This window comes from Leuciscus leuciscus (genome assembly GCF_965113295.1).
Source record: "Leuciscus leuciscus genome assembly, chromosome: 15".
NCBI classification, from domain to species: Eukaryota; Metazoa; Chordata; class Actinopteri; order Cypriniformes; family Leuciscidae; genus Leuciscus; species Leuciscus leuciscus.
The window spans coordinates 10,112,474-10,134,166 of NC_138739.1; the positions used below are offsets into that span (position 1 = coordinate 10,112,474).

Sequence of the window (21,693 nt, forward strand, 5' to 3'; positions counted from 1 at the left end):
GACGGCTATAAAATGCCAAGTCCCAATTCAGATTCCAGGTCCTCATGTTCTCAGTGGACGTTTTGCTACCGTCACATAAAAACACACACAAAAAAAACACTGGTCAATTTTTTAAATAAATTTTAATATCCATGGAAATCGTGACAATTTCCCAGCTGGGTGAAAGCCGAATGGGGCACAGGCAGAAAGAGAGAGCCTTGACAACAATACCTCACTTAATAAAATACTGTAAACACTGAAAACAGCGATACTTCCCTGCTAATAAATGTTGTTAAGCTTTGCTACATGCACAGATTAATGCACCCTCCATAAATAATACTTGCTTGATTCTTTATAATAAATGATGTTAACATAAACCAGAGGAAACCATAGAGTAAAATAAACCATCAATCTCATTAATCTCAGTTATATAACAGAATGTGTAGAAGTGTAAAAATAATTATTAAAATTGAAAGAACTGAACTATAATCTGTAAGTTCATTCAGGATCAACTGATAGGCAGTTTGTGTTGTGAATAAAAAAAAATTCAGGCAAAGCCCTGTTCCCTTCCTCTTCCTCTTCCTCACAATGTGACATTATTCATCTGTGAGGGTCTGATGATGATGATGATCAAGATGTTGATGATGTCTGTAATGTTCTCTCCTGTTGAACTTTTCTGGATGTGATGTCATACACCACAATACAGGCAGCAGCCACACCCACCAGAGCAGAGATGACCAATCGGGTGACAGCTTCAGAAACATGACAACAGAAAACACAGTCTGAGGAAATAAAAAAATATGAATCAGAACAGAATATTTGAACAACAACAGCATTTCACCTGAGAGGGACAGAAGGAATCTTAAATACTGCATTTATTTAGCCTGGTTAAAACCAGACCCTTCTCAGTTGAAACTGAGTATAGGGTCTGGGGAAGCTATGTAGACAAATCATTTCCAAAGGGGCGTCACCAACCGACGTAGCTCAAATTCCTCTGGCCGCAATTGGATAGTCATAAAACCGATCAGATCGATGAAGGAGATGACGTATGCTTCGAGTGTTGTTCTTTGCTCCGGTTTTAACGAAAACGGTAAGTTTAAATCGCTCAAAACAGACGCGATAACTGATTCGTTTATATACTGTCTATGATTCGAACGAGTGATGTTCCACGGCGGCATCCATCTTTGTAATGAAATCTCCTTCAGCGTCGCTGCGCTGTCGTCATCATGTAAATCCCTCCCCAAACGTTTCTGATTGGTGCCGCGATTTCGGCGGCACAGAAATGAGTTTGAATGGGCTCTTCTCCAGACTATCCTGGAGAGAGAATTAAAATTCGCCGGAAGTAGTCTGGGTTTTCCCAGGCTAGCATTTATTATCATTGAATGTTAAGTGTGTAATTTCTGCATCACTAGTGGCACAAAATGGAATTGCAAAATTAATTAAAGCTGCAAGCAGCGATGAAAAGGGCCCTCACACCCCTGCCACTTCCACCCGGCGCCTTTAGGAAAGGCCTTAAAGGGATACTCCACTTTTTTGGGAAATAGGCTCATTTTACAACTCCCCCAGAGTTAAACAGTTGAGTTTTACCGTTTTCGAATCCGTTCAGCCGATCTCCGGGTCTGGCGGTACCACTTTTAGCATAGCTTAGCATAGATCATTGAATCGGACAGGACCATTAGCATCTCTCTCAAAAAAATGACCAAAGAGTTTGATATTTTTCCTATTTAAAACTCGACTCTTCTGTAGTTACATCGTGTACTAAGACCGACGGAAAATGAAAAGTTGCGATTTTCTCGGCTGATATGGCTAGGAACTATACTCTCATTCCTGCGTAATAATCAAGAAACTTTGCTGCAGTACCATGAGTCCAGCAGGCGTAATGATATGACGCAGTGCCTGAAAATAGTCGACCCTAGAGTCTACCGAACTGGGGACTATTTTCAGGCGCTGCGTCATATCATTACATGATATGACGGTCATTTTGATATCATGGTCATTTTTTTGAGAGAGATGCTAATGGTCCTGTCTGATTCAATGATCTATGCTAAGCTATGCTAAAAGTGGTACCGCCAGACCAGGAGATCGGCTGAATGGATTCGAAAACGGTAAAACTCAACTATTTAACTCTGGGGGAGTTGTAAAATGAGCCTATTTCCAAAAAAAGTGGAGTATCCCTTTAAGATTACACTCACCAAATTTGAAGAGGATCAGATCAAAACTGTAGGAGGAGTTCGTTAAAGTACAACATCATGAAATGGCAAAAACTGCCCAAAATCTGAGATGAAGTGAAAAATAGCTGACTTCCTGTTGTGTTTAGGGCTACGCTCCAAGATACTTTTTTGTAGGTATTGGGTCAGTACATGTATTTCATACCTGTATGTGAAACCAGGAGCCGGGGCAAAATGTGGGGGCAATAATTGACCGAATTTGCCCCACCCAATTTTGAAAACCATATCACACGTACATTTTCACCACTTCTGAAGCGTGTGCAAAGTTTCATGAGTTTTCGAGCACGTTAAGGCCCTCTAAAAAGCTATTTACTTTGGAGAATAATAATAATAATAAACGGAGCAAAAACAATAGGGTCCTCTCACCATCGGTGCTCGGGCCCTAATTACGGTTTCAAAATGGTTTCCTGAACACGCCCTGTGATTTCCATTGGACGTGCCCGTGTCAGGTTGGTCAGGATGCTCAAACAAACAGAGCAATTACTTGTAAGTGACAGAGAGACAGTGTTTTAATAGGTGTCTCTGGGAGAAAGTATTTCATTATTGGGGGGAAAAAATACCTTTATTTCAATGAAAGCATCTCAGCAGATGTTTTTTTAATTTTTTTAATTTTTTTAATTTTTTATTTACAGTTTTGAAGTTATATTAACAAACACAAAAGCATGTAACAGTCAGGACAACAAAAGACACATTAACACACAACGGAGAGAAAAAACAAACAAACATCTGGATTGCTTCAGTCAGCAAATATATGCAAAATAATTATTGAAAATATAAACATAATTTACAATATTCACAATTGTTTGATGGTCCCCATGTGGCTTGTGAGCAGAGCTCCCCAAAATGTAACTGTTCCATTTGGATAATATAAAGCATCTCATTTAACCACCTCTGGAAACAAGGGGCTTGTGAAGTTTTCCAATTGAGGAGTATTACTTTTTTGGCTGCAATCAAGCCTACCATTAGAGCATGCTGAAGAATATGAGGGATAGTATCCATTACATCAGAATAGCCAAAAATAGCCAGATTGTGGTCAGGTTGAATGTTAATTCTGTATGCGCTTGAAAATAATAAAAAAAATGTTAGACCAGAAATCATACAAATTAGGGCAAAAGCAAGATAAATGTGCCAATGTCCCCTCTGCTATCTTGCACCTATCACATTGAGAAGATATGGATGGAAATATTTTGTTTAATCTAGTTTTGGAGTAGTGAATACGGTGTATAACTTTAAACTGGATTAGATCTCATCAGACACTTCATCATTCAGTTCAGTAGACCAGAGTACTTTGAGGTGGTTGGTAGATGTTGCAAAAGCCCGAACAAAACAAGATACCAAATGTGTGGTTTCAGGATTAGAAGACAAAAGATTGTGAATAATATGGTTTTCAGGTTTATTTATAAACTGTGGAATATTTTTCTTTACATAATTTCTAATTTGCAAGTAACGGAAGAAGTGAGACTGTGGGAGTGCAAACTTACTTTTAAGTTGTGAAAAAGACGCAAATTGATCATCTATATAGAGATCTCCTATACAGCATAAAAAAATTTTCCTCCATCCTGAAAAAGCTCCATCAATCCGAGAAGGCTCAAATGAAGGATTGCATGATTGTTGGGAGTATTGAGTGAGACCTTTGGTATTTTATAAAATGTATATATCTGCTTCAAAAACCTCAAGGAATTTCTCAACACTAAATTATAGCTTCCTATTTTGCCGATAGATTTACACTCTGTAAAAAGTAAAGTTGGGAGAGAGGACTCCGGCACTAACCCATAATGGGGAAATCTCAGGTAGCATGTTGTCCAGGATGCCCTTTTGCCTGAAAGTGAGAGCTCTGGCGAATAGCGCGTCAGGCGCGAGTGATTTCAATGTTAAGTCAATGCAAAGACGCGTTACGCGCGTAAAAAAATCCTGCGGCGCGGTAGACGCGAATACGTATGGCAAGCCAAAGTATTCATAAACGCCTGGTCAGGCGTCTGATTGCACACCGACACGTAAAAAGCGTGCGTTTTGACCGCCAAACGCGCGTCCCTGACGCGCGATTTGCCATAAAAGCGCACGTTCTTAACGCGCGCTTTGTGGTCACGGAAAACGCGCGTCAGAAACGCGCGGTTTCTGCATCAAAACGCGCGTCCTCGACGTGTGATCTGCTATTTAAAACGTGCGCTTTGGGGTCACCGAAAACGCGCGTTTTTGACGCGCGTTTATAATAACAAAAATGGGCGTTGAAAACGTGTGTTTTGACTAGGACAAAACGCACGCTTTTGACGTGTAAACAGTTAACCCAACAGGCAGTACAAACGTGTGTGAAGTTTCCAACCAGGCGAAAAGGACGCGTGAAATAGGAGTTAAAATCAGTTTGAACGGGTCAGTGTCATTGGCTGCTGAAGGCTTGGGTCTAACCATTTCTGTGGGCTTAGGGGGGTTTAGCTACTGTTCATAGATTAGGCTACCACCATTTAACATGCCATAGATCAGGTTATTCAGCCTATCTATTTTGTCCTTTTTTGTAGAATTTATAGAAATAATATATTTAAATTGCAGTTTTATCAAAATTTTGATAAAAATAAAATTGCCTTGTTTTTCTTCGCTCATGCCTTTGTCCCTATGTGGTTTAGGTCTCTTGTATTATCATTAAACCCAAGCAAAACAGCATGGAATTATCGATGGCAAATTTTACAGAGGAGGGGATTATTGGTGAGTTATTATAATCCAATAGTTATCATTTAAGTAAAAAAAAAAGAAAGAGAGAAAAAACACAGTTTTTTTATTTTCCAATTGTAATTTTGGTAACATTTTACAAAAAGGTTTCATACATTAAGTACATTAGTTCACATTAATTAATAATGAACTGCACTTCTACATGTTAATTTCAAATTTCATTTCAACCTTTACTAATATTTATTAAAATCAAAAGTTGTTAACATTACTTAATGCACTGCGAACTAACAGGGTACTAAAAGGGTACACTTCTCAGATTAGTAAAGTAAAACAAAGTTGTTAAAGTAGTTTAAGTTTATGAACATTTTAAATGTATACAATACATAATGTTGTTTATATATATATAATTATTTTTTTTTTTTTTTTTTTTACAAAACATTTTCAACCCTAAAACTTCAAGAAAATCTATGTTAAATATCTGGACAAGTTCTGGGCCAGATTTTAGGTTGTCTCAATAAATGAGCTTTAGGAAAGATTGTATTGTGCGCAGTACCAACATTTTCCACTAGATGACATCCAGACTCCACCGATGAGATCTTCGACTTCCATGTATGGTTTTTAGTGATCTGAACCTTATATTTCCATACTATTCCAAATATGTATGAAGTAGACATCCTATTCAGAAATAGTTAGGGCAGTAATGTTAATATTTGATTTGAATTCAATCTCTAAAACACATATAAAAATGTACGGAAAGAATCAAAGCCCGAGTTATAGTTTGCCTCCACATCACAAATGAAGAATCTATTGGTATTTATCTACTGCTGTCATTTCTTTTGATAATTACTTGTTTGGGGTGCTCCACGGTCATGTATTTAGACCAGTTACTGCTGTTTTAATTCTGTAATGGTAATGTATGTACAGTATTTCAATGTACAGTATGTCATATTACACCTCTTTAGATGCTATCTTCAGTCTAAAAATGTATTTAATCAAGTAAGAATATCCAAATATACAGAAATACAATCCAGATATACATCAAAATAACTTAAAGGATGCAAAAAGTAAGGCAAGAATGATTTAATGTAATTTCAGAACCGTTCTGAGATAGTATTTTTCATGTCGTGTATGTTGACATTTAGTAGGCTACACTATGATTGCCCAAAGAATTCACATTTAACTTTTTAATGTTAACACATGTATAGGTAATGCAGAGGAGTACTGTGTGCTTTGCAGCATGCTGCAGACGAACCCAACAAATTGAAATGGTATACAACTTACAATACACACGCCCAAAAAGCATTAGTTTAACTTTATGTGCCATGTTTTTAGGGCCCAAGCCCTGAAAGGGCGAAGGCCCTATTGTTTTCGGATTGATTATTTTTAGGGCGAAGGCCCTATTGTTTTCCTTAGGATTATTTATTATTATTATTATTATTATTATTATTTTATTTTTATTTTTTTACGACTATTCAGGCACTTTTGGGGCCTTTAACATGCTCGAAAACTCTTGAAACTTTGTACACGGGTCAGAACCCGCGGCCATCAGGGCCGGGCTGAAGCTGGTACCCGGGCGTGGCAGGGGGGCTCGACAGAGCCCCCTGGAACGGGGTCCGAAAACTCTTTTGACCCAGCCCTGCTCAAAATTTTGTAATTCCTGCTTTGGATTGGCAGGAAGTTGTAACAGTTCCTGCTAAACAATTCAGTCCAACCCAGGCACAGATGCAACAACTGCAGGATGTGGACATTCTTGCAGGACCTGTTGGTAGTCCGGCTATTGATGCACTTCAAACTGTAATTTATATTCTGCACCAGTAGATTGCTTTTGATTTGGTTCTACTGACATTTGAAAATAAACCTATCTATCGATCTAGATGTAGATGACTATCCATCTATCTAGAGATGTAGAGATGGATTATCCATGTTAATGGGTTGACTGGTTTTATTTGGTGCTAATTGAGGTGAAGACTTCATAACATAAGCCTTATAACATAGACAGTATTTATTTATATTTGAAACCTGGTAAGATGCATCACATTTGTAGAAAATAAATTGGATAAAAAATATAATTGATTGATCCCAGGATGTAAATTAGTTCTGTTACCATTGCTCACATTTAAGAAAAGAATATGTTATATGTTAAATCTTAAAAATTAGGATGACTTGTGCATGTTTGAAATAACATGAGGGTGAATAAATTTAGACAGAATGTTTTGAATTTTGAGTGAACTATCGGATGTTTCTGTAATTTGGTCCCTGTAAAGCATCTTGGTGGCACCCTGCTTGCAATAGTGATACATTTTATAGTCATTTTATATATATATATATATATATATATATATATATATATATATATAAAAGGTTATGTTGCTTAACAAATTTTCATTACAACTGCATCGATCAAGAACCACATCTGTACACTTTTCCCCAATCAAATGTTAACTTTTAAAGTTTGAAAACTTGAGGTATAGATATACAGCTAGAATGGTATTAATGTGCAAAAGAAGGCAATGTTATCTTGGTAAAAAAAATGTTTTCATAAAATTGCAATCTAGATATTTTCTTTGGCCTACACAAGAAAAAGAAAATGGAAAAAATATAGGGACAAATTAAGTTCTTATATATGTCCTGCCCTGAGCACAAGCTCTCAATCTAATCCTGTAAGTCTTAAATACTTCTATAAAGTATAAAATACCCTATTTAAACACTAAGTCTTAAAAAAAAAAAAAAGGATAATATCACCTGTGTACTTAATTACTGTTTGTCTGTGTTGAGCGCACAATATTTGAACAAAAAGGTTTCAATAAGCGCCACCTGCTTGTGATACCTTCAAATGTAAGCACAACGAAAGTCCACGTTGTTCTCTAAAGACAGATATTGATTAACCTGCATTGATTGCTTACCTCCACCGTAACTGATTTTCCCACACAAATGTTAATGATTTCATGTTAGAGCTAGAATGACCACTAATGTGTTTATTTTAGTGCTGGGCAAAGATTAATCGCGATTAATCGCACCCAAAATAAAAGTTTGTGTTTGCATAATATATGTGTGTGTACTGTGTATAATTATTTTGTATATATAAATACACACATATGCATGTATATATTTAAGATTTTTTTTTAATTTATATATAAATTATTTATATTTATGTATAATATAAATTATGTATAAATACATATACAGTACATACATGCAAATATTTCTTAAATAAATACATGCATATGTGTGTATTTATATATACAAAATAATTATACACAGTACACACACATATATTATGCAAACACAAACTTTTATTTTGGATGCGATTAATCGCGATTAATCTTTGCCCAGCACTAGTTTATTTACAAAAAGGCATGAGCGAAGAAAAACAAGGCAATTTTATTTTTATCAAAATTTTGATAAAACTGCAATTTAAATATATTATTTCTATAAGTTCTACAAAAAAGGACAAAATAGATAGGCTGAATAACCTGATCTATGGCATGTTAAATGGTGGTAGCCTAATCTATGAACAGTAGCTAAACCCCCCTAAGCCCACAGAAATGGTTAGACCCAAGCCTTCAGCAGCCAATGACACTGACCCGTTCAAACTGATTTTAACTCCTATTTCACGCGTCCTTTTCGCCTGGTTGGAAACTTCACACACGTTTGTACTGCCTGTTGGGTTAACTGTTTACACGTCAAAAGCGTGCGTTTTGTCCTAGTCAAAACACACGTTTTCAACGCCCATTTTTGTTATTATAAACTTATTGTTATTTTGTTATTTTCGGTGACCCCAAAGCGCACGTTTTAAATAGCAGATCACACGTCGAGGACGCGCGTTTTGATGCAGAAACCGCGCGTTTCTGACGCGCGTTTTCCGTGACCACAAAGCGCGCGTTAAGAACGTGCGCTTTTATGGCAAAGTTTGGCGGTCAAAACGCACGCTTTTTACGTGTCAGTGTGCAATCAGACGCCTGACCAGGCGTTTATGAATACTTTGGCTTGCCATAATAACGCCTCATTCGCGCGTCAAGTTCGCACAAATGGCGCGAATGGCGCGAATTGAGCGTCTGGCGCGTTAAGCGCGAATGTTTTATGTAGTGCTTTTTGTGCATTCTCGCGTTTGACGCGAATTCGCGTCTGCCGCCCGAGTTGGAAAAATCTGAACTTCTGCGTCAATTCGCGCCGCGTTAAGGCCAATTTATACTTCTGCGTCGGGTGCGCGTAGAAGGTACGGCGTAGCATACGCACCCTTCGCCGTACCCTGACGCGCACCTCATCAAAAATGTAACTACGCGTCGCGGCGACGCGGACCGCAAGATCTGTGATTGGTCGGCTGGATTCCTCCTACGCATTTCCGGAATGATCTTCTGCACTCTGCACCGCCCGCCCGCCATTTTTAAATTCCGAAGATCAGTGAAGAGCCATGGAAATAGACCAAGCGACCGAGAGATTGCTTGAAGAAGTGCGGAAATACAGCCATCTGTATGACTCCTTCAGTCGCCATTGCTCGTAGAAACCTAAACTCAAAACAGCCGCGAGGAATGTAAACACAGTGGAACTGGAACATTAAAACCCACCCGCGCCAACTAGCGTTTCGGCGGTGTAACTGCAGAGCAACACAGACATTTGCAGAAGTATAAATGCTCACGACGGCGTCGCCTACGTGCGTAGCCTACGACGTACACTACGGCGTACACTCGACGCAGAAGTATAAATTGGCCTTTAACCAATCAGGAGCCTGTTTGCTGCTGTCACGTGGTGAAGTGACAGTTTATAATGTTATTTTATGTTTGGCCTCGATAAATTATTTTGTAATATGACTAAAATGCTTGGTGTGCAAAGCAAATCTTTCACATAAAAACTCGATTTCAATATATGAGAGATACTCATTTTGTATTGAATGCTATTTATTCCATATCTATTCTAGATTATATGAAACATTATTATTCTAATGTAAAGACAACAAACACAATTTAGTGTATTAAAACTTTTAAAAAAATCACAGGACAGGTTTGGGAGGCTGGCTCCATTTATTATCAAAACAAAAAAAAAATGACAGATTAGGTGGGTGCGGGCGAGGGTGAACCTCGCGCCGGGCTGTAGAGCGCGGGCTCAACAGGCATAGACCACTCGAGGCCGAGGCCTTATACGGCCTACGCTGTCCTCGTCAGCGTCCTCACCGTTAGGTCCACCAAACCTAGCTCCTGGAGAAAATTGTGAAACTCCTGAAACCCTCCGGAGGGTCTGGTGGACCCGAGTACAGCGACGATGTCCCCTACGCAGCTGTTTCTGCTCTCCAGAGCATATACGAGTGGTGACTCTCTCGATTAATGCTAATGCTAATGCTCGATAAACATCTAAAAAAGATGGCCGCCAACGGGTTTCGAAACTTTCGCCTCTGACGCGCGTAAATTTCGCTTCAAACTTTTGTTTTTACGCGCGTCAGACACGCGAATTAACACAAAGTGGTCAAGCGTCAAACTAGACGCGGTAGACGCGAATTTGACGCGCTATTCGCGTCCGGTGTGAACGCACAGTTACAATAACAAAGGCGTAGTTTGATGACGCAACATTTGCTAAGAATGATGGATCTTGTTGTCAACGTCAAGCCGACCATCTAATAATGTTTATGGATGACTGAATACATCGATGTTTTTATCATGACTGTGATATGAAGCAGTTCGGGATTGCTAAGAGACAGCTATCAGCTCCACACGCGACGCAAGTTCCGCGGATATAAAAGTAATAGGGACATTTCATTCTACCGAACACGCAAGTGCAGAATTGCTACTCACAGGTCAGTTTATTAGACAAATTAAACTTGTGAGGTAACGCAGCGCTGTTTCACTTGGTCTAACATTACACTATCACACTAAACTGCATTTGAGTTGTTGAAATTAGGGCTGTCACGATATGATATCGCAATTATCGCGTCCAAAATAAAAGTTTGTATTTACATAATAAATGTGTGTGTGTACTGTGTATAATTATTTATATATATATATATATATATATATATATATATATATATATATATATATACATATATATATATATATATATATATAAATACACACATGCTTGTATACATTTAAGAAATATTTGCATGTATATACTGTTTATAGATTTATATATAATTTATATTTATATAAATATAAATATACATATTGTATATCTAAATAAAAAATTTTTTTTATATATACATGCATGTATGTGTATTTAAATATACAAAATAATTATACACAGTACACACACATTTATTATGAAAATACAAACTTTTAGTTTGGATGCGATAATCGCGATATCATATCGTGACAGCCCTAGTTGAAATGTATGATATTCTATGCGTTAGTTTGTCTGTATGAGACTTAGCAGTAAGCTAGATCAACATTAGAATAACATACAGATATTCTAACATTTTATCATTGTTGAACTATATAACATTGATTAGTTTTATGTAAATGTAGTCACCTGTTTAATAAAGTAACATGTAGGAGCAGTCGAAGTCTCGGATGTGGAGCTCTCGTTTATATACTGTCTATGGGAGCTCTCGGCATCTCGAAAACACCGCGCTGATATTGATTCTCGTTTTAGTTCTCCTTTTTTATCCAAAGTCTGCTTGCCATGGTCCATAATGTTTGAATGAAACAACAACAGCGTGCAAATAGACATTGCGAACTACACAGTTGTCCACGTCTGTCGCCTTGGTTACTATCAGTGGCTATTACTATGTGTACTATTACTATGGCAGTACGAGCGGAAACCAGGGAGAACGCGGATATGACGACATTGACGGCGACAAAACGGAAATAAAGAAACGGTACGTGTCTTCGAATTAAATGACAAATTTCTCCTGGTTTGAAAGTTGTTGGAAACAGTCGGGATAATGTAAGTACACAACAGCAAAAAAGTTACATATTGTACCTTTAAAAATAGGAAAGCTGAGGCCTCCACAATCAGTAGGTTTTTGAAAGTGGGCTTTTGCCATGCAAGGTGTTTTATAGTTCCATACAAATGACAGAATAACTGAATCAAGTTGTTTAAAAAAGGTTGCCGGCAAATAAATAGGGAGATTTTGAAAAAGATACAGAAACTTAGGGAGAGTAACCATCTTATCACATTCACACGGCCAATTAGCGATAAAGGAAGCAGTTTCCAGCTTTCGATGCTTTATTTGAGTTTCATGAGTTCACATCTACATATAATTATCACGGTAAAGGTTATGCGTATTTGGGATGCTGTCTGGATGGAGGGCTCCGAGCTCGGAATTTCTGCCCGAACCCAGAGTAAACCACCACCCGTTGGTAAGAGTAGATGGAACTAGAAGTGAAGAGATGGGGTGGAGGTGGGATGCTGATAAACTGTCAAGGAACAGAGGTGGGTTCTGTTGTTATTTATCTTGTCCTGAGTTGATTACTGATTGATCTCCACTTGTGCTAATTGGGTTAATTATCTGCACCTGCTCCTCCCGAACCTATAATAAAACATAATTTGTTAATCATGTCTAAAAAATTTTATTTAAACAAATTGTTATGAGGATGCAAGAAGATGAACCCAAATGCAGACAGTATACAGTGAACACAAGGTTTATTGGTACAAAAACAGGAAAACAAAACCCACGAGGGGGCAAAACAGCACAGGAAAGGGAATCTAAGGCTGACAAGACTAAACAATGACTAGACAATAAACAAACAATACTTCTAATAAATACTCTCACAACGACAAGACTTTTCACAAGGTACTCACAGGTATGATTAGCAATGAACCGACACAGGACAGCAAACACAAGGGGATTAAATAGGGAGACTAATGATAACATAACAGGTGACACAGGTAAAGCAATAATGACAAAACGAGGATAACAAGGGGGCGGGGTTAAGTAACGAGACAACACAAGTACACAGCCCAAACACAAGGCCATGTGCTTGCACACAAAACACGGGTCTGTCATGATCCTGCCTCAAGACTAAAGAAAATCAAGGACACGAGGGCAGAATCATGACACAAATATTTAGGGTTCTTTGGAATTTTCAGGCCAAGATATGTAAAGTGATCCTCCACTATTTTAAATGGTATACTGTTCAAAAAGTTGTCACTTAAGTTATTTGTTAGGGGCATAAATTCACTTTTACTCCAATTTATTGAATGTCCTGAAAGTTTACTAAAAGAATCAATGCAATCTAAAATTTTAGGGACAGCGACCACAGGATCAGTAACACACAGTAAAAGATCATCGGCATATACATTTATCAGACTTTCAGCATTCCCCAATGAAATACCATGAATATGCAGATGAGTTCTGATTCCTACAGCTAATGGCTCAAGTGCAATGTTGAAAAGAAGAGGTGATAAAGGATCACCCTCTCATAAACCCCCGGTGCAGTTTGAAAGAGCTGGATCTAATACCATTAGTCAATATAGATGAGGATGGACGGAAATAAACAATTTTGATCCAGTCGATAAATCTGTCTCCAAATCCAAACTGTTTTAGTGCCTCAAACATATATGGCCATTCGAAGGCCATTTGGGCATCTAGTGAAATAATAGCTGCAAAGTTGTTGGCTAACTGACGGTCTGCGTATAAAATATTAAGAAGTAGATGGACATTACAAAATGAAAACCTTCCTGGAATAAACCCAGTTTGGTCAGGATGGATAATCGTTGAGATGTGTTGTGCTAACCTGGAAGCCAATATTTTAGTCAGTACTTTTGATCAAAATTTAAGAGTGCAATGGGTCTATAATTAGCTGATCAGTCTCAGGTTTTCCTTTTTTTCAAAACTACACAAATATTTGCATCATATAAAGAATCAGGCAGTTTCTTCCTTTTGACTGAATCCTGTGCCATTCTCAGCATATAAGGAGCCAGCCTCTTGCTAAAAGCTTAAAAAAATTCACAGCCAGGGTCTATGTCTTTAACTTTCTACAGGACCGTTGTATTCCAGGGTGCGATCTCGGCGAAGTCGAAGGATTAATTCCTTTTCTTGAAAGAAATGCACTAGTGCAATGATGATGCGGGGTCTCCCCATCTGACGGCCTTGGCTTGAGATCACAGTGAGCCCGGTCAATGACCAGTGTTACCTGAAAGTGAGTCTCGCCCAGTAGTTGTGGGATCAACGCTGCAACAAACTCAGTCAGTCTTCCTTTCTCCTCTTCCTCAGGGATACCAATTATTTTTTTATTGTTGCGTCGCGATCTCCCTTCTAAGTCATTGACCTTCGCTCGAAGAGCTATATTCTTCTTCTGCAAATCTGACAAAGCCGCTTCGAGAGAGCATAAGCGGCCCTCGTGGTCCCGTGTCTGACCCTCGACAGTCTCCACTCTCTCCGCAAATTCCCCTACCGATGTCTGTAGAGATCGAAAGTCTTCCTCAAACTTATCGAATCTTTCATTTATGGTTGCAAGAATCTTGTTTGATATCTTTTCCCACATCAGTGGCATATCATCGGTAGAAGCATAACTATCGGCGAGATTTGCTCCGTCACAGCTAATGCTAGCCGAAGGCTGAGGGCCAGAACTTTGAGGCTTTTGCTGGTTTTCAGGTGAGAGACACAAGCTAAGTACAAGTTCACAATACACTTATACGAAATAAAATATTAAGACGGCACCTAATTCCACCAATTTAAAAAACTTGGCGTGGAGGAGCTTGATGAAACGCGTCTACTCCATGTGCACCTCAGTAGCTCCCCCGTTGTTAAACTTGCTTAAAAATGTTTTTTTAAATAGAATTTCTCCTGAAGGAACAATCAGTGAAAATCTAGAAAGAGTTCATTGTCCAAGAACATCAACAACACATCCATTACTAACTTTGTTGATAAAAATACATTAAAGGTCCCGTTCTGCGTGATCCCATGTTTCAAACTTTAGTTAGTGTGTAATGTTGCTGTTAGAGCATAAATAATATCTGTAAAATTATAAAGCTCAAAGTTCAATGCCAAGCGAGATATTTTATTTAACAGAAGTTGACTACAAAAAACGGCTCGATTGGACTACATCCCTCTACTTCCTTCTTTAATGATGTCACTAGAACCGTTTCTTGACTAACCTCCGCCCACAGGAATGCTCCCTCAACTCTACTGGCTACTTGCGCACTTCTTATAACTTAGGCTACTGTGTTTACTCAGCTCTTACGGTGATTTTCTGAAGTAAAACTGACGCTTCATCTTTTGTGTGATGTACAATAAACTTTATTAAACTCATCAGTACATGTTTGATCATCATTCAGACAGCAGACTTGTAGGCTATTAATAAATAATGGATACATAGCCTACAAGCAGATGACAAATACGTTACAATAACCGTAATTAAACTACTATACCATACCTGTTTCATCTCTATACAGCACTCTGACTCTGTAGGCATTATTGTCCGACTCGAAATGAACGCCGTTACTGAGAGTTTCTGATATTATCATCATTCCGTGAGATGAATTTTTCCTGACAGACTGAGCGCGAGCTCATGAAGCTCCGCCCCCTGTGTCGTCCAGCAGCAGCTCATTTGCATTTAAAGGGCACACACTGAAACAGCTCGTTTTTCTGAGCCCCAAAAAATGTAAATTTAAACATGCTGTAAAAAATGATCTGTTGGGTATTTTGAGCTCAAACTTCACATACACACTCTGGGGACATCAGAGACTTATTTTACATCTTGTGAAAAGGGGCATAAAACGGGACCTTTAAATCAGTGACCAGGAACACATAAACTCAGTAAATACCTGTTAATATCACTGCTGACATACCTGGACATGTCTGGCAGAGTTCAGAGTTGAGATGTGTGGTCCAGTTGGTGAATGAAGAAGCCACCACACAGCTGTAGGAATCATCCAGACACTCAATCTCCAGAGGTAGAGAGAGACTGATGCTGAGATCAGACGCGCTGAGATCAGACGCACTGATGCTGGACAATACACTGATTCCTTTGTACCAGGAGAGAGTCACATCACTCACATTCACCACTGAACACAGCAATGAACATGATGATGATGATGAACAGTTTGAAGAGTTACTGCTAATGACAGGCAGAGGAGCTGAAAAACATGAAAGAATAGAGAGAAATAAGAATAAGTTATGAGGCCATGCATGACCTACACTCCACAAAGCACAATGCAAAAAATAAAATGAATAGAGACAGGTCTTAATACCGTGAGATTCATACCCACAACTCAATGATTAAGAGCCAACGTCTATCCACTGACCCACACTTCCAACAACTTCTCTACATCGCAAAACTGGCATATGCAGTTGAGAGTCATTACACAAAAGCACTGCTGTTGCCAGAGCCACCTTAACCTAATGTTAGGCCCTGGGGCTGAGAGGTTTTGTAGGCCCCCCATCCCCTCGATTTATAGAGTCTCATTTTTAAAAAGTGTAATATCTAGGTAATCTACATCACAGTTGAGAAATGTCAACTTTATGCAAAAAAAAAAAAAAAAGATTTTCGCGAGCGACAACCAATAGGAAAGAAGCCTTTCAGTGGAGCTCATCTCCCGTCACCGTCTCGAGTGCAGTGCAGGAAAGACAAGAGTTCGAGGGCGATTTCACTGTTTTATATGATTTGACTCTAACTAACCACAAACATGGATATAATAAAATGATGCATGGAAAAGAAACTTTCGACAGTCTCAGTGAGTTTAGTGTGTCAGAAACTTGGGTGTTTGGTTTGATATTAATCTTAAATTCGATAAGCAGATAAGTACTGTGGTTAAGCCGTGTTTTTATCATCTTCGTCTTCGGTCAAAGGTGAAGCCATTTCTTTCCCTTAAGAAATTCGAAACGGTTATGCATGTTTTCGTTACATCTCGACTGGACTACTGTAATTAATTGTATATCGGTGCTCCACAGGCTTGTGTTTCACGTCTACAGTTAGTTCAGAATGCAGAGGCTCGGCTTCTTTATGGAAAGCGTAAATATGATTATGTCACGCCGGTCTTGATCTCACTACATTGGCTGCCAGTCAAATATAAAATTGATTTTAAAATTCTGTTGTTTGTTTTTAAATCTATTCATAATGAGGCACCACAGTACTTGTCAGATCTGCTACAACCCTACACTCAGTCAAGGTAACTTTGATCTGCTAATTCTGGACTATTGCAAGTTCCCAGGACAAGACTAAAAAATAGAGGTGATCGCGCCTTTTCTGTCATCGGCCCTAAACTATGGAATAGTCTCCCAGTTCATATCAGAACTGCCACAACTTTATCTACTTTTAAGTCTACTCTTAAGACTTATTTATTTTCTTTGGCGTTTAATATATCTTGACTTGCTGTTTTATGACTTAACTTTCGTGTGTTACACCTATTTTACAGCTCGTGTTTTATTTTTAGATTATTATCATTACTATTTTTTACTATTACTATTTTTTTTGTGTGTGTGTACAGCACTTTGGTCAACTTCGGTTGTTTTTAAATTGTGCTTTATAAATAAACATTGTATTGTATTGTATTGTTTAATTCATACATTCATAGGTCGAGTGTTGTAGTTTTAAGATGCAAGTTTAGCACTGCTGCAGTTCATTTTACAGTTTCCCCTGCATTATGTTGACTATTAGGGACAATAAAATTGATTATTTGTCAAATTCAGATGACGTTTTAGTAATTTATGATAATAATCTAGTAAATTATTTAATCCACTGAACACTGCTGTGGTAATATAAAAACACTCTCCCAACAGCATACTGTTTCTTTTGAGCCTAATTCCTAGTCAAATTAAAATAATATAGTTGTATCACTTGTGATGGTGTTTTGTATAGATGTGACCAGACGAGCAGTCTATCAATAACATTAGAGCGACAGCACTACCAACACCCACAAGCGACTTCACAGTGTAGAGACTAGCGACATACAGCAACACAATCGCTGGCTGTGTGAACGGGGCTTATGGGGCCACGTGGGTCACTCAATCAGCAGACATGTAACGTGCGATTAGAGTGATTGACAGAAAACCTGACAAGTTAGAAAACAATATGACCTTTCCAGCTCATCATGAACCTGAACATGGGAGGCCCCTGGGCTTCAGCCCAGGTAAGCCCGTGCATTAATGCGGCCTTGGCTGTTGCTCTTGCTTCTTGAATAAGAAAACTTATTTAAAGTGGCTGTAGTGCTGATAGACATACACAAGTTTGAACACAATATCTAGCAAGTTTAGTTTAAATACACCAAAGTATTGCCAAGAAACATCCTGACTTTTGCTTTGGTGTGAAACCGGAATGATGTTGAAAATTAACATTTTTTTCACTGAAAAAAATTCCACTTTTGGAGCCACTTATGGGGACTGGACAAAAGAGGAGCAGTGGAAAACAAACAAACATTAAAATCCAAAAAAGGCAACAAATCAATGGGTTTTAATGTAATTAGGACATGTTTAATGACATAATTTAATGTTTCTAGGCTAAGTTATTAGCTTTGAAATTTGAGAAGTCAGTGGTGTAATGAGACAGACTGACACAGACCCCAAAGTTGGTCTGGAGAATTTTCAGACCCTCATCAATCATCATGCTAAATTTCACAGCTTTCATCCATATGATTTTTGGAGCTGCTATAAATAGGGCCCTATAAAATCCGTTTTATTTTTTCCCAAATTCCGTTTCTTCCATTTAAATTTTTGCAAATTCCGTAAAAATTTTTGGGAATTCAGTTTATTTTTAATTTTTTACCCTTTACTGTTATTTTAGTCGTAAAAAGAGTGCTTTTAATGTTAATGATTAAAATGTACACAAATAAAATAGGAATGACCTTAAATTTATTGAGGTAACAAACATCACATTTAACAACAAAATATGAATGGTAATGAGCTTTATACTGTCCAGTAAAATAAATTATATTTGTTTATATAAGTTTAAATAAAGTACTCCATTAGCTTTTTCTTTCAAGTAAAAAAAATAGGACCAAAAAACCCCCCTAATTTTCAGAGTCATACATAAAGTACTTATAAGAATCATCTTTTCCATACTATACATTAAAGTGCATCAAAAACGAGGCAAAATACAGCAAGTAGGGCCTACTCCCTGAGTTATGAAATTAAAGTTGACTTTGTCATCATGTAACAGCCAAAATAAAACGGATAAAATAAAACGGAGCGGGCATTTCAGGCCTCGCATTTGGAGCTGAATCAATTCCTGACGCCTGTAAGTGGAATCTTTTTTGAACCGACTAAGTTACTGTCTCGAGTCTCGACTCTCGAGCCTGTTCTCCCCCCTCCCCCGCTGACTCACTGCAGTTCTTGCGCGCGCAGAGCGCGTCCGGTATTTTCTGAGGCTGAGAAAATGTATATGGTAAGTCATAAAACTATTTTAAATAACATGTTTGCCAGAACATAACAGCAACATTTGTTCAATGCTCTAACAGTTTTTTTTTTTTTTATGTATTTTCTAGACCGACGTTGTTTTCGAGCCGTTAATTCCCGCTCCTGCTCCATTCAAATCTTGCGCGCTGACAACGTCCGGTATTTTCTGTGAGATTTACATCAGACGAAGGTAAGTTTGAATTCATAAAATCATTGTAAATAACATGTTTACCATAAAACAACGGCAAAGTTTTTCAATGTCATATTTTATCTGAACCGTATTTTCTAGCCCACTGCCTTCAGTTACTGCATGCGCTGACATCGTCCTGTGTTTTCAGACACTTATATCAGACGAGGGTAAGTGCAAATTCATAAAACCTTTTTAAATAGAGTATTTACCAAAACATAAGATTTGGTGTTGTTGATTTAAATTGAGTGCGTTTATGTTGTAAAATTAGTCTAGCTATCTTAGCTAGTTTGGTAACTGCTAACTGGTATGTTACTTAGCAACTGCTAACTACACACATTTCTAAGAAGTTAGTCATTAGTTAAATATTCACGTTTATTAATTAATGTTAGCCTAGCTAGTGTGCTTGAGTTGTTAACGTATTCTCCTTTGACAAATTTGCAGACACTTTCTTCTCAACTGTCCTCAGAGGCTTCAGAAACAGCACTGAAGGAAGAACTGCAGCTGACTTTTGATTGATGTGAAGCAGACAAGGTGTGTTTTAGCTACGCAAGTTACTTAAAAATATATCATATTTGTTAAAGTACAGTGTAAATTTCACTCCTTTTGTTTGTTTCAATGTTCTAGTAAGTGTAGAAATCTACCATGTACTTAGTTTTATTATGATGTAATTTACTGTGTATATGGTTGTTTTTAGGCCAGGTGGTAATGCTGCCAATCTTCTCGAATACTGCTGCTCTTTGAACCAACAGTGGCAGTTTCCACAGGATGAGATCTTACTGATGTTAGCCTGAAGTACTGACTCTATCACACACATACAGTTGTGGTCAAAAGTTTACATCATTTTTTAAATAATAATTTTCACTCTTAATTCTGTGTCGTTACCTGGATGATCGACAACTGTTTATTGTTTGTTTTGTGATGGATGTTCATGTGTCACTTGTTAGTTAAAGTGCCGATTGTTCTTAAAAAAAATCTTGTAAATTTTTTGGTTTTCCAGCATATTTTGAATATTTGAACCCATTCTAAAAATGACTGTATGATGTTGAGATCTATCTATTCACACACCGAGGACAACTGAGGAACTCACACACAACTATTACAAAGGGTGAAAGATAAGTTAAAGTAGATGACAAACATGTCTGTTGTTGATCATTACAGTGTGCTTTTAATTGTTCTGATCAATTGTAATGATCTGGTCAATTTCACTTTTAAAAGACCGATTTCTAAATAAATTTTTAATCAATTGATTTAATTTACTGCAAGTATTGTAATTGTATTTTTTACTGATTAAATGTTAATATACAATGTTCAGTCAGTATGCATTATAGAAGTTAAGATATGTAATGTAATCCTAATAAAGCTGTTAGCGTTAACACTAGATTCCGCGTTAATTAGCCAATTCCGCGATTCCGTGATCGTGGAAATTATAGGGCCCTATATAAACTCTCATGGCAAAGTTTGAAGAATAATACAAATGCACAAATGTGTCTTTACTTTTGAGGAGACCAAAAATAGTTCATCTATCCCTTCAGATCCTGATCACCACTGAAAGCATTTTAACAAACTGCATCATGTCCAATGCAAGACTCCGTCCCCCATTTTTATATTTCATATACTTGTACAATGACAATAAAGTTGAATCATCTTGATTATAACCAGTGGTGGAGGAAGTACTGAATCTCAGTACTTAAGTAAAAGTACAATTAACCAGAGACATATTTACTTTAGTAAAAGTAGAAGTAGCCTTCCACAATGAAAACCCTACTTAAGTAAAAAGTACCTGATTTTAAATGTAGCCTACTTTAAGTATTAAAAGTACTTGCATAACAATTTATTCTCTTAATGTCTATATTCTAATAATTAGCCCAGCAGGCACACAACGTCATAAGACGTTGATATTTGGTTGAATTTTGGTTGCGACGTCGGATGACCAAAATCCAACACCACCTCAATGTCTAACACAAACGTTAAGTTGACGTCCAATACCGACGTCAGCTGACATTGATATTTTGTTGTTTTTAGGTTGTGTCGTAAAGTTACCAAAATCCAACGTCTCTATGACGTCATAATGTTGACGTCCACACAACGTCAAATTCTAACATCATTAGACGTTGATATTTTGTTGGTTTCAGGTTGTGGTATTTACTAACCAAAATACAACGTCAAGCCAATGTCTCCTGACAACGTCATATTTGTGTCAAACACTGACATTTAGTCGTGATGTGTGGTGACCAAACCCCAACGTCACCTTGACGTCATAATGTTGACGTCCACACAACGTCAAATTTTAACATCATTAGACGTTGATATTTTGTTGGTTTTAGATTGTGGTATTAACTAACCAAAATACAACGTCAAGCCAACGTCTC

The 21,693-nt window shown here is 37.7% G+C and overlaps 1 protein-coding gene across 3 annotated transcripts in view; it reads right to left on the minus strand.

Annotated features, from left to right (window-relative positions):
* Window positions 1-318: 318 nt before the first annotated feature.
* Window positions 319-21,693, minus strand: part of LOC309476179 (SLAM family member 9-like) — a 54,249-nt gene continuing 32,874 nt past the window's right edge. For all 3 annotated transcript variants that reach the window (XM_082139426.1, XM_082139427.1, XM_082139425.1), the window contains 2 exons: window positions 15,570-15,881; window positions 319-761 (listed from right to left, as the gene is read on the minus strand). In XM_082139426.1, coding sequence (XP_081995552.1) covers window positions 610-761; window positions 15,570-15,881 — 464 coding nt within the window. In that variant the 3' untranslated portion in view covers window positions 319-609. The remainder of the gene's footprint in view (window positions 762-15,569; window positions 15,882-21,693) is intronic.